This window comes from Rhagoletis zephyria, unplaced genomic scaffold (genome assembly GCF_001687245.7).
Source record: "Rhagoletis zephyria isolate East Lansing unplaced genomic scaffold, Rhagoletis_zephyria_1.1 Rzeph_scaffold_01669, whole genome shotgun sequence".
NCBI classification, from domain to species: Eukaryota; Metazoa; Arthropoda; class Insecta; order Diptera; family Tephritidae; genus Rhagoletis; species Rhagoletis zephyria.
In genome coordinates, this window is record NW_016158753.1 from 82,493 (window position 1) to 95,707 (window position 13,215).

The window sequence follows — 13,215 nt, forward strand, 5'->3', positions numbered from 1 at the left end:
TGACAAAAAGCTCTTGCGAAGATCGAATTTTCTCCTCCCAAATTTTCGGTGAAAATGCGACTCTTTGGGAATTAATTATTGGAGGATTTCTTTCTCCGGAGAAGCAAATTCCCCAAGAACGAACTCCCTGGCAATATTCAGAATTCGTCTGATAATTTTCATCCATGGCGCACGATCTACACACTCATGGTGTAATGGCTCTTACTACGCACCGCACTTATATAAATTAGAAAAATATGTTTCCTACATGGAAAATATTTTCTTTAATTTATAAAAATACATTTATATTACAAGTAAAGTTTTTTTTACTTTTTATTTTAGAGTTTCCAATTTCAAAGTTGAACAAAAACTGAATTTCTACAAAATTTTCTATTGCTTAAATACCTTTTGAAAACGAATATTTCATATGTTCCTTTCAAAATATATTTCAAACAGTTATTTTCAAAAAAGTAGTTAAATTAACTATGAATAGTTTTTGAAACAAAATACAACGTATTAATTATTAACTTATAAGTAGCGATTGAGTTTTATTCGATTTCCCCGCACAGCATCGATGTGCCAAAAAATAAAAAAATCGATGTATCGACGTCAAAATCGATTTTTTTGCACTTCTATTGTGTCATTCCTAGTCAGCTGCGGTTTGTTTACATTAGACGTATTTTTGTCAAAAACCTAAAATTTAGGACCTAAATCATCAAACAAAGTATTTTGTTATGAGATATATGGCTTTTGGATCAAGTGCAATTAAAATATTTTAAATATTTAGAAATCAATAAATTATTACAATTCGGTGGACGTATGCGGATTATATTAGCGAGGACAAATATGATTATTGCAAATAAAATCTCATTCCATAGTATTATACTTGCTATATATTGGAGCACTGGTCTTGTGACAGGTGTTTCAGAACAGCCGCCCAATATTTCGAAATTAGGAACAACTAATACAAACGCTGAACTATTTGATTACATGCGGTTGAAGGATGAAACAGCAACTCGTGGTTTGCTTTACCCACGGGAGTCTGAGTCGCGTGAAGTACGCACGCTTGATGGCATTTGGCGATTTTTGAGGTCAGACGTTAACAATCCCATGGAGGGGGTACGTAATGGTTGGTACAAAGATGATTTGGATAAGGTATTTTAGGCTTGAACTTTCAAAATCGATTTTACACTTTCATTATGTTTCAAGGTAAAACCAACGCTTCCAATGCCAGTGCCCTCGAGTTACAATGATATAAGTCCAGATAGTGATTTGCGTGATCACATTGGAACAGTATGGTACGAAAAAAAGTTTTTTGTTCCTCACTCGTGGAACACTGATCAACGCATTTGGTTACGTTTTGGTAGCGTTCACTACGCTGCCATAGTTGTAAGTACGACTTTCATGTAGTGTTATGAGTATACATATCTGTGTTCGTATGGAAAAGTAGCTTATGTCGAAAGGCTGGCTTTAGTATAATGCAGCATTCCTTTTATTCTTTAAAAAGTTCTTCAACGGCTCAGCGCCAGTGAGTCATTCGCATTCGTATGCTGCAAATGTCGATTTATACTAAAGCCAGCCTTTCGTCATAGGCTACTTTTCCATACGAACAAAGATATGTATATGCAAATAAAATCTGCGCATCTACATACCGTCGCCTGGGTAAAAGATTGTCGTAAGCGCAATTTTGACGATTTTTAGTTATAGATGCAGTTATATATTTTGAAATAAGGTCTTTCGATTGGTGTTATCTGTTTTTAGATATCTCCTTTACTTTCCGGGATATAGCCTAAAATTTTTTCGATAAATTAGTAAAAATTTAGTTAGTGATGCAGTCATATTAAACTAATCAATGTCTTAAAAATGGCGTTCTCTTTATTTTCGGATATCTCCTTTAGTTTTCGAGATTTTGAGTATAAAATGTTGTTAATTTTGTAGAAATGTTGATCACATTTTGTCGTATTTCATACAATGTGGCTGCCAAATTGTGGACAAATGACGCTTTCGACAAAATTTTACTAAATAAAATCCTTCATAACTAGTAACACTTGCAGAAATTCTATTCTCGCGTTTTTGAGAAATTGTATTCCAAACTTCAATCGCGATTTCCCACAACCTGCCGAAATTAACATACGACAATCTTTTACCCAGGCGACGATACATAAATTACCTTAATATAGAAAGGCCCTAGCTAACATTTTTGTTTGTTTACTTTATACAAACTAAAGTTCTTCAGTGGCGATTTTCTTCATTATACTGTTTTTTAATAAGCATATAAACTATTTGTTTGATGTTGTAGTTGATTTTAAATTCGATTAAGCCTTTAATGGGTAGTCTACCGACTATTGTGCAGAGGTGAATTGAAAAAGAAAATGAGTTAGGGCCTTTCCATACTAAGGTAATAAATAGCCCAGTTATGCATACTTGCGCTGCTATACCATGTTTACGTAAAAATCAAAACCCAACAGAATTGTATAGATTCTTATGTGACAACTCTCATGCAACGCTAAGTATGCATATCTGGCAATAAGTGTGTACGCATATTTACTAGAGGGCTGCATAAAAGCTTTTATATCAAAACATTTCGCTTCCTCAGAGCTTTCAAATACTGTGAAAGACGGACTACTGCAAATAGTGAATCAAAATTTGCTTCAACAAAATATTACTGTAATAAAACATCAAGCACTACTCTAGAGTTATGCAGCGCGTGTAGTAAAATGCTATCTATGCATAATTGCAAAGTGTGTATGTTACCTAAACTTAGCAGCAACTTACCCCAATTATTCTTAACTTTGGATTCTTTGATAGAGAAGATGGCAGATTATAAGATTAAAAAAACTATATATGTATGTGTGTTTTTTATTAAAATAATATTTGATACTTGTATCACGCACGATACTAACACAAAATGACTAATATTGAACATGTAAACTGCTGCCGTTTATTGCACTCCCAATTGTTTTACCGCTCTCGCTGTACTGCTCCATTATTTTTCTGAATTAGTGTAAGTTTTGTTGTTTTTGTAGCAGCATACAAATTCTCCAAATGGTTTTTGGGGAGTGCAGCTGGAGTGACAGTCCTTGACCAGATATATGCACATACATAAATAAATCTGGGTCGTTCCGGTTACGTAGACTCGACTGCCGCGGGAACGCGTGTGTGTAAATCACTATTTGCAGTAAGCAAACAAGTAACGATATCCAGCAGCGACACTACAGTTTTAGTTTGATTGCGAGCAAGCATTGAGTTTCACTTCATTTATTGTCAAGTGCATTTTCTTCATTGCTGCATTTACTGAAGTGTGCAATAGTATACAATAAAAGTAAAACCATTTGCGCAGCCCTCTAATATGTACATATCGTACACGTTCATCAAAAGTGCATTAAAAAATTGTAATTTTTAATATATAAAAACTGACAATTTATTGTGCAAAAAACTTAAGGTAAAGGGCGCTTTTAAAGTATTTTTCGTTATCTGAATAATGGATAATTTTGAGATAATACGCTTTTGAAGAACTTGTACGATATACATATGTTCATATACATATGTATATCGTTCATTTACTACAAGCCTGTCATAACTAAAAAACGGACGCGGTTGATCTTTCTATTTTCAAAAAACATATGCAAATTGTCACAATATGAAGCCAATAAAATTTGGTTTTTCCAGTTATCACAGTCGTTTAGTACAAGAACGATTTGTATACATACATATGTACATATATCTCGGATTTTCTAATACATCTTTATTCTCTTAGTGGGTTAACGGGCAAAAAGTTATGTCACATGCAATTGGACACTTACCCTTTGAGGCGGAAATAACAGGTGTACTGAAGTTTGCTTCTGAAAATAGATTAACGGTTTTATGCGACAACACACTTTTGAATTCCACGATACCACAAGGAACAATAGTCGAAGAGGAGAAGTATTTGCTGAATCTGCTTTTTTTGTTGCAAATATAAATAAAGATAACTTATCCTTAGTGATTACGGAAAGGTAATAGTTCAGCAGTACACCTTTGATTTCTTCAATTATGCAGGAATTCATCGAACAGTTCATTTATATACCACACCGTCCGTTTACATTGAGGAAATCAAAGTCTCAACCGATTTGACCCAAAACCATGTCGGTAAGCAGTTACATATGTATTTATAGCTTTTGTTCAAATAAAAACTGAGAGGTTTTGGTCAGGTATTGTGCATTATGAAGTGGGAGTGAATGGTAACGACAAAAAGACTGTAATTTATGATCCACCTATTGATCCTCTTTATATTCATGCGCAGTTGCGCAACAAAGAAGGAAAAATAGTAGCTCATAGTGTATCCAAAAACGCCTTTAATGGGTCGATGATCGTAAAGGATGTTATGCCATGGTGGCCTTACCTAATGAATCCCGAGCATGGCTATTTATACACCATAGAAATATACTTACACGCTGTGGACGATTCATTGCTGGATGTATATCGTATGAAAATTGGGATCCGTACATTAAAATGGAATAATTCTACTTTGCTTTTAAATGATGCCCCCATATATTTGCGTGGTTTTGGACGACATGAGGACTCAGATGTGAGATATATTAATTCGGATTTTCTTTTTGCATGAATTTTCTCTTTTTCTGTTTAGATTCGAGGGAAGGGGCTTGACTTTGCACTTATGATTCGTGATTTCAATTTACTAAAATGGATTGGAGCTAACGCATACCGTACTTCTCATTATCCGTATTCAGAAGAATCTATGCAGTTCGCAGATGAACATGGCTTTATGATCATAAATGAGTGTTCGGGCGTAAATGCAGAGTAAAATATTATTGTCCCTAATAAGAGCTCAACCAGCCACCGACACGACCTACAACTGGGCGGGGTTGTTGTAGCCGCTACAACAACAACAACCTAACTTATGAGATTTTCATGTTAACGAAAACTGAGCACGGCATGCCGATGACGTTGGCGTTGCTTTTCTCTCTCTCTATCAACAGCAATTTGATGTGGATACGGACAGCAAGTACGGAAGGGCGCTCCGTCCGTGGCTGGTTGACCCATAAATACAATCTACAATACAATACAATACTAGTACGTTCGAGATTCTAACAGTACAAACTTTTCAGCATTTTCGATCAGTTGCTGTTACGAAATCATAAATCCTCCCTGGAACAATTAATACACCGCGATCGCAACCATGCAAGCGTAGTTATGTGGTCCATAGCAAACGAACCCCGCTCCTCTCATTCCCAGGCTGATAATTACTTTAAGTATTTAACCCCGAACTTAAATTTTCACAGTTAATGTTCTTGAGCATCCAATATTTTTTAGAATTCTATCAAACTATACGAAGTCGTTGGATCCTTCACGACCTATCACTGCTGCTTTAAACGTGGAAGCCAAAAAAGATAAGCTGGTAAATATATATGTGTATTGAATATCTGCATAAGTAAAATTGAATGTTTATTCAAACGTACATGCGTACATACATATGAATTTATAAACAGGGGCAATATTTGGATATTGTGAGTTTCAATAGGTATAATGCATGGTACCAAAACACTGGTAATTTGGATATGATAACCAAACATGTAGAAGATGAAGCTACATTGTGGCATGAAATGCATAATAAACCTGTTATAATGACCGAATATGGCGCAGATACTTTTGAGGGATTGCATTCTGTAAGTATTTTATAAAATACATTCCCTGCCCTCAGAAATGCATCAAGCCAACGCATGTATCTTTTATTTCTACACTATAATATGCGAAACCACTTTTAAATACCGAATTGGAATTTAGTTGCGCAAATAAGAGACTTGTTTCATTTCTGAGCACAGAATTCTCATTAAATATGCATGTGTCAAATTTTCACTGTCCCACAGTTACCGGCATATGTTTGGTCGGAAGAATATCAGCGATCACTACTTGGCAAGCATTTTAAAGCTTTTGATAACCTTAGATCTCAAAAGTGGTTTATTGGTGAATTTTTGTGGAATTTCGCAGATTTTAAAACCGCTCAAAGTGAGTTTTTAAACTAATATCGCATTTTGTAACTAATTTCTGTATAACTATTGTGATTTACAGCTTTTACTCGTGTTGGAGGAAATAAGAAGGGGATTTTTACTCGTAATCGCCAACCAAAGTCGGCAGCATATCTTCTTCGTCAGCGTTATTACAGTTTAGCCGTGGAACTCGATCAATGTGAGGTACCTCGGGATATTTTCGATTACATTATTCACTGGCAAGAAAAACCACCTTTTATAAGAGATTATGATGACTTATAATAATCATACTATCTAAAATCATACTATCTTAAATTCGCGTTGTTTCACATTTATATTGGGTTAGTTTGGGTGCGTTCAGAAATGCATGAAGCCGAAGCATTAGTCTTTTATTTCTACACTATAATTGGTGGAAATGTCCAATATGCGCAACTACGGTTAAATGCCGAATTGGAACTTCCGTGAATAAGACATTTCTATTAATTATAGTTATGAAAAAAAAGAGACTGATGCTATGGCTAGATGCATTTCTGAACGCACATTTATCTATCAAATTTATATTTTAATTATAATCGTCAGTATTGGGTTCAATAATTTCCAAACATTCATCGGCGAACTCTAGAAATAGTGGTTCTTGCATTGCTGCTNGTTTCTGAACGCACATTTATCTATCAAATTTATATTTTAATTATAATCGTCAGTATTGGGTTCAATAATTGCCAAACATTCATCGGCGAACTCTAGAAATAGTGGTTCTTGCATTGCTGCTTTCATAGCTTTCCAAGCGTCTGGAGCTACATCAATTTCAGTGAGTAAATTTCGAAGATGCGAATTGTAGAGTAAATTGTGGAGCGTTTCGCAGTGTTCTAGTAAGGAAAAAAACAAGATTACAATAACATACTAACCCCTCTATTATGAATTTCATACGATAGACGATAAACGCTTGCAGGCGTATCATATGAAATTGTATTAACTTGAATGATGTATTAATTTGAATGTCTGTTATTTTTGTTCACTTTTATCATTAACCAACACAAATCAGTTACACAATCGTTCCTACGACAGTCGGGTCTACGGTTCGGTCCATGGTTCGCATTATGAGAGTACAATATCTACTGGCGAAATGTATGGATCGCGTTTTGAAAATGCTACACGTTCAATATTTATTGACGTTTTTGCGATCCGCTATCCATGTTTCCAAATTTTTACAAATTTTGCGATATGGATCGCGATCAATATTGCATGCTACACCGTCAATAAATATCGCTATACTTGGATCACGCCAATAAATACTGGCCGTGTGACAGGGCCCTTTGGGAATCTCTACGCTGTTACAACAACAATAGTTACGCTAACTATCGAGTTTGCTACTATTATCAGTTCGTAATAAGGGATAACAGAATGAAAGCGTTTATCGTGCGTCGTACGAGTTCATAATAGGGCATCAATATTAATATATATGTAATATGGATCAGGTTATTACTCAGAAGCTCCAGTTTACTCCGGGGCACTGTATCCTCGGTGCCGAAGGGCTCGTGCAGAGTAGGCTCATTGATGCTATAGACTTCACATGTCTCAATGTTTAAGGATTGCTTGGAAACACACGTGTCCTGATGTTTTTTGTAGCAAGGAAGTGAGCAACTAAGAAGAGAATAAGCATTTAACTGTTTCAATTGATGTTTTCGGTTTATTTGTCTTACTATCGAACTAAACATTTTGAACATTTGTACTTTTTAGTCGGCGTTTGACACGATATACACAACATTACACAGAACCATCCGCCTTGACTTATTAGTAAATATGAAACAATTCTAGTAAATAGAATTGGGCGAAAAATATCGATATATCAAAATATCGATACTTTTGCCAGAAAATAAATAGTCTGTTCGATTTTTCCGATGTCGATATTGTTCAGCCCGATATATCGCCATATCGATTTTACAAGCAATGAATTAAATCGATTCATCGGTATCGAGATCGATACTTTCTTAAATATCGAACATTCCTACCTATAAGGGCCGGTTGTTCAATGTCTGGTTAACACTACTTGCCGGTTAAACATCAGTATCGACGATTTCGACATCATGCATAGAAAATGTGATCGATAAAGCAGTCGTTGTATTTAACCAGAGCTTCTACCTCCGATTTGTGCTAACCAGACATTGAACAACCGGCCCTAATAAACCTTATGTGACCGTGGCGTACGGGAACGACTTTGGACTAATACCTTGGTTATCGTAACAAATCGCGGCGAATTCGTAAGGATCTATTCAAGGCGAATTTATACCTTTTAGATGCTTCCGTTTTACATTGCGTTCAAGTGCATTATAATCGATTGAATTCATTGCCTATACAATAGATAATTAAGTGACAGTTGACACCGTTCCGCTACTTCCATTATAATCCAGGCATACATCCTGCAAAACCTGGCACACCATAGGAAAGCGTATGTGCGTGTTTGACAGCAGAGTTGTATACACATGTTCCTGTGGGATAAACTCCATAAGTACGCGAGTAAAACTGGTTTTCGACCTAAAACTTGTGTTTTCGTCCATGCAAAATCTGTCAAACGAAAACCAGTAGCCCGTTTCTGTAACTTTTCTCTACCGATTATTTCTCTACTGGTAGAGAAAATACATCATTCTCACCTACTAATTAGCATGATTCAATAATACAAGGTTAGATAATTATTGACAGCTGCGGTTTGACACTCCCTTACAAAAGGTTGCATTTGCGAAAGACAGAGAAAGGGCAAGAACGCAATCCCTTGTTGCGAAAATGGTAGTAGNCGCTGAAAACTCACGATCCACTCATTCCAATTCGTGTCTTTTCTAGTATTTTAGATATATTTATCGAAGTGGAAGCCATATTTTATCATTTCTAATACGCTAGTTGGGATTTATTGTCAATTAGCTGGCAAAATTGAAATATGAATAAAAGAAAAAGGTTGCTAATGATAAGCAAATTGAACACAAAAATTTTGATTTTGTTTTTTCGTAGAAAAACTTTAAGCAAAGGATGAAAGAAATGTCAACGACAACACTAATACCATGTTGTGCATATGCTCTTTTATTTGCATATTCGTTGCATTTGTAATTTCACAACAATAAAATACACACGGTTGCCATGGCATCAAGCATAAAATTTACAAATGCAACTGCAAATCCAAGACCATTTCCACAACATCCTGAACAGCCATAACGAAATGACTATTCGATACAGGGATTCGACTTACTTCGAACTGCCAACGTCAAATTCATCCCTCTTATGAATACGTAAACGTCAAAGCTGTGAAGCTGTGTNATAACCGCTTACACGCGGAGCTCATTTAACAGATTTCTTATGTGATAACTCTCAAGCCATGCCAAGTATGCATAACAGAGCCTTTACACGCGAAGCTCATTTAACAGATTACTTATGTGACAACGCTCAAGCAATGCCAAGTATGCATAACGGAGCCTTTTCTTCGAACTGCCAACGTCAAATTCATCCCTCTTATGAATACGTAAACGTCAAAGCTGTGAAGCTGTGTTTTTTGTGATCTGCTTAAATTTTGTGTTTTATAAAACTGTTTACGCTTAATAAAGTAATAAATTTAAAAAAAGTGTTAATATACTTCTGGCGCACAATTTAAAGATATTTTAGTATTTTTTTTTTTAATTTGGTCGCCATATTGGGTCAACCATTTCGAATTTAAATAGGTTGACTTCAGATTCGTAATCGGCGACCCCAAAAATTCTCGAGTGCCGGGTTTCCAAATCCAATTATTTAAGAAAAAAAATGGATCGCCATTTTGGATCCGCCATTTTGAATTTTAAAAACTGACTTCATATTCCTAATTAGCAACTCCAGGAACCTCCTGGTAACAAGTTCCAACCCATGACAATGCGTAAATCGTTCAGTATCAACGTTTTAATTTTACTAGTGTCTTTCCGAGAGCATATTTTCGGGAACTAGACCCATTCTAATTGTCCAAGAGAGGTGTGTAATTAAGGGAAAGTTCCCCAATAATACCAGAGTAATTATATGTAAAAACCACATTTTTAGCTGCATTTTAACATCTAAAGCAAATAAAAAAATTGAAAACATCAGCGTTTTTATAAAAAACCGACCTCTAAAAAACTTTTTTTCAAAATAAAAAAATACGTGTCTCTTTTTTTATCACAAGTAACAATATTCTGAATATTCCGCGAGAATAGGATCGACACACACCATCTATTTGTCGGTTTCAAAGCCGCTTTCGACAGCACGAAGAGAAGTTTCCTTTATGCCGCGATGTCTGAATTTGGTATCCCCGCGAAACTAATACGGCTGTGTAAAATGACGTTGAGCAATACCACCAGCTCCGTCAGAATAGGGAAGGACCTCTCCGAGCCGTTTGATACCAAACGANGATATTATCGGTAAGAACAAGGGCTACGTCTGTTATGCCTTCTCGGTATTGGATAGAGAAGCAAAGCGAATGGGTCTGTTGGTGAACGAGGACAAAACGAAGTATCTCCTGTCATCACACAAACAGTCAAAGCATACGCGTCTTGGCACCCACGTCACTGTTAACAGTTACAAGTTTGTAAAAGTAGACGACTTCGTTTATTTGAGAACCAGCATTAACACCAATAATAAAGTCAGCCTTGAAATCCAACGGAGAATCACTCTTGCCAACAAGTGCTACTTTGGGCTGAGTAGGCAATTGAGAAGTAAAGTCCTCTCTCGTCGTAAAAAGATCACACTCTATAAGTCACTCATCATGCCTATGCTGGTATATGGCGCGGAGGCATGGACATCTGATGAGGTGGCTCTTGGAGTTTTCGAGAGAAAGATTATGCGGAAGATTTACGGAAGATTATTATGTCATTATTATTATTATTATTATTGATTATTAAGGCCATTTATTTACATGTAGTATGCACTAGGAATGTTAAGCCCGGGATCCCGGTATTTTTTAAGTCCCAAAAATCCCGGGATTGTTTCTCTAGAATCCCGGGATTTCGGGATTTGTAATTTGCACTCTGGTTGCAATAATAGAAACGCTTTATGTTGACCAGTTTTAGCTATATTTCTTTTTTTATTTAATATTTAACATTTTTTTTATAAATGTGTAGCTCAATATACATATAATACCTTGCGACAGGCAATTTTGCACACAAAAGAAATCAATATATTCGCTAAACCAAGGGCCAAATATAGTAAAACTGCGTTCTTAATTTTTCTCTCTCTTTTAATTTTTAAAAAAAACTTTGAAATTTGAAAGATATGAGTAATTCAAGAAATTACTTACAAATTTCAGTGAAATATACTTAAGAAACCAGTATGGGTATCAAATGAAAGAAAAGATTGTGTACAGTTAAAACACATTACATTTTTCGGTCCGTAGGGGACGGGTAGGTATTGAAAATACTCTTTCATAATTTTATCCTTGAATATCCTTGAAATTTTTCAATTCTTATTTTTGAAATAATTATATGTTCAGGACTAACTTTATTAGCTTGAAAATAAAATAAAATAGATTAGAGGTGCATTTTCAATTCCTATTCGTTCTTGTGAACCAAAAAAACATATTTCATTTGGTACCCATACTTTTGTTTTACATTGCACTGAATTTTTTTAAATAAATTTTGGAATTAACCGTATCGAGCCCTAACCGCCAAACTAACGTAAGCGAGATTTTTTTTATTATTTTTTTTTTTGCATCGTGTTTTTCTACATACCTTAAATTACTTTTATCAGATATGTACACACTAAAGTATTATTAAAAGCATATAAATTTAATTACTGTCTTTCGTTTTGTTACTTATGAAATAATTTTCACTTTAAATAAAAAAGTACGTTCCAAACCCGCTTACTTATTATTTATTATAGCTCTGATCCAGTACTCCATGAACTTACAGGTTTTTACACGAACTTACAGGAAGTTACAGGAAAAATGATCCCGTACTCCAAATTCCTCCAAAATCCTGTAAATGAGAGCGATTTTTGGAGAGTTGTGTAGAGAATGAAGGTGCAAGATTTTACCCGAACTTTTTCTTCTGGTGAAATCATGAAAAGTGTCAATTGATCACTGGTTGACGTTTTTACAGGAAAAATGCTTTTTTTGTTCCCGTACTTTTTTTGTTGTTACTCACTTTTTACTCTCACTTCAGAGAGTAATTTTGCAGGATTTTGCACGAGAAGTATTGGATCAGAGCTTATATGGTAGCCGGAAAACGGCCTAAAATGGCAACAAAGCCCATGGTATTTCATACCGCATATTGTACGGGATTATACCGCCCTGTACCGTACCGCACCTCTCTGCGCAGGCCTTTAAATGCAGCTTAGAAGATCAAATCTGATACTGTGCGATGGCTCACCCTTTGTGTATATATGTACATATGTATATAAATATGTGCATCCATATGTATGCACTACTAGCCAATTTCATTGTCAAGTTTCGTTCATATTTCTCGCCCTACAGCCATTGCCATTGTGTCATATTTTTATCTTCTTTTCAAAATCTTGCCCACTTGACCAAGTTGTAGCAAAAATAACGATTTTTAGCCATATTGCTTTGCAGTCGAATGATGAAAAGGGCAAGACTACATATGAGCATATACTTATGTATGTACATTTACATAGATATGTACATATGCTCAATACCTTTTCAATTTTCTTTTGCTGTTCATGTTCAGTTTTGTTTCGAACGACTTAGTGAACGTTACAGTTTTCTGATAATATTTACATATGTACATATTATTATCAACAAAGTGAGTAAAATAATAATAAAATGACTCTGCAGCTGCAAATTGAGAAACTCAAAGGGCTCGACAACTATAAAGCTTGGTCTATGACAGTACGAGCCTATCTAGAATCTGAGAATTTGTGGACGGTTGTTGAAAATGGACCCGAAAACAATGAAGAGGTAAGTAAATGAAACTAAATTTTACCTCAAATAATTATTTTTGTCTTGTCTAGTCTCTACTTAAAGACAAACGGGCAAAATTTATCATTCTCTGTTTAATTGAGACAAAGCTCTGTCAATTCATGGTCAGCATACGGACAGCGCGCGACTTATGGAATTATTTACGAACACAGCATTCTTTGCGTTAAAGTAGCGAAAATACGAAATTAGGTTTCAAACGATAAGTTTATGGAAAATAATTTTACTATACACATGTACATAGTTATTTACAATCAAACTGTAGTGATTCGTTATTAAAACAATTTCAAAAAATTTGAATGTTAGTTATTCTATAAAATCGAGAATATTCATAAGGTG

At 35.2% G+C, this 13,215-nt stretch overlaps 3 protein-coding genes across 6 annotated transcripts; 2 read left to right on the forward strand and 1 right to left on the reverse strand.

Annotated features, from left to right (window-relative positions):
- The first annotated feature begins 600 nt into the window (after positions 1–600).
- LOC108364779 (beta-glucuronidase-like) lies at positions 601–6,277 on the forward strand. 2 transcript variants are annotated; one of them, XM_017618620.1, is made up of 11 exons: positions 601–1,134; positions 1,189–1,368; positions 3,737–3,903; positions 3,962–4,107; positions 4,170–4,546; positions 4,604–4,776; positions 5,085–5,228; positions 5,290–5,374; positions 5,466–5,642; positions 5,844–5,982; positions 6,046–6,277. In XM_017618620.1, the coding sequence occupies exons 1-11, from the start codon at positions 799–801 to the stop codon at positions 6,243–6,245; spliced, it is 2,124 nt and encodes a 707-aa protein (XP_017474109.1). In that variant the 5' UTR covers positions 601–798; the 3' UTR covers positions 6,246–6,277. The 2 variants fall into 2 exon arrangements, with proteins under 2 accessions (XP_017474109.1, XP_017474110.1); XM_017618621.1 differs by having other exon boundaries at positions 1,027–1,108.
- Positions 6,218–7,851, reverse strand: LOC108364780 (zinc finger HIT domain-containing protein 3). 3 transcript variants are annotated; one of them, XM_017618623.1, is made up of 4 exons: positions 7,664–7,851; positions 7,447–7,604; positions 6,702–6,829; positions 6,218–6,579 (listed from the first exon to the last, which is right to left on the reverse strand). In XM_017618623.1, the coding sequence occupies exons 1-4, from the start codon at positions 7,726–7,728 to the stop codon at positions 6,526–6,528; spliced, it is 405 nt and encodes a 134-aa protein (XP_017474112.1). In that variant the 5' UTR covers positions 7,729–7,851; the 3' UTR covers positions 6,218–6,525. The 3 variants fall into 3 exon arrangements, with proteins under 3 accessions (XP_017474112.1, XP_017474111.1, XP_017474114.1); XM_017618622.1 differs by lacking the exon at positions 6,218–6,579 and having other exon boundaries at positions 6,613–6,829; XM_017618625.1 differs by lacking the exon at positions 6,218–6,579 and having other exon boundaries at positions 6,626–6,829; positions 7,694–7,787.
- Positions 7,852–12,504: 4,653 nt separating this feature from the next.
- Positions 12,505–13,173, forward strand: LOC108364782 (uncharacterized). Its single transcript, XM_017618627.1, has 2 exons — positions 12,505–12,858; positions 12,912–13,173. The coding sequence occupies exons 1-2, from the start codon at positions 12,724–12,726 to the stop codon at positions 13,044–13,046; spliced, it is 270 nt and encodes an 89-aa protein (XP_017474116.1). The 5' UTR covers positions 12,505–12,723; the 3' UTR covers positions 13,047–13,173.
- The last annotated feature ends 42 nt before the right edge of the window (positions 13,174–13,215 follow it).

What these genes read in the sequence shown, in the direction of transcription:
- LOC108364780 (XM_017618623.1), bottom strand. Translation starts at nt 7,728, where the DNA reads ATGTTGTGTATATCGTGTCAAACGCCGACTAAAAAGTACAAATGTTCA. An exon ending in TCAAAATGTTTAGTTCGATA is followed by an intron (nt 7,605 to 7,663) that starts GTAAGACAAATA and finishes TTCTCTTCTTAG; the next exon opens with TTGCTCACTTCCTTGCTACA. An exon ending in GAGTAAACTGGAGCTTCTGA is followed by an intron (nt 6,830 to 7,446) that starts GTAATAACCTGA and finishes TTTCCTTACTAG; the next exon opens with AACACTGCGAAACGCTCCAC.
- LOC108364782 (XM_017618627.1), top strand. Translation starts at nt 12,724, where the DNA reads ATGACTCTGCAGCTGCAAATTGAGAAACTCAAAGGGCTCGACAACTAT. An exon ending in GACCCGAAAACAATGAAGAG is followed by an intron (nt 12,859 to 12,911) that starts GTAAGTAAATGA and finishes TGTCTTGTCTAG; the next exon opens with TCTCTACTTAAAGACAAACG.
- LOC108364779 (XM_017618620.1), top strand. Translation starts at nt 799, where the DNA reads ATGCGGATTATATTAGCGAGGACAAATATGATTATTGCAAATAAAATC. An exon ending in TTCACTACGCTGCCATAGTT is followed by an intron (nt 1,369 to 3,736) that starts GTAAGTACGACT and finishes TTATTCTCTTAG; the next exon opens with TGGGTTAACGGGCAAAAAGT. An exon ending in CTTTTGAGGGATTGCATTCT is followed by an intron (nt 5,643 to 5,843) that starts GTAAGTATTTTA and finishes ACTGTCCCACAG; the next exon opens with TTACCGGCATATGTTTGGTC.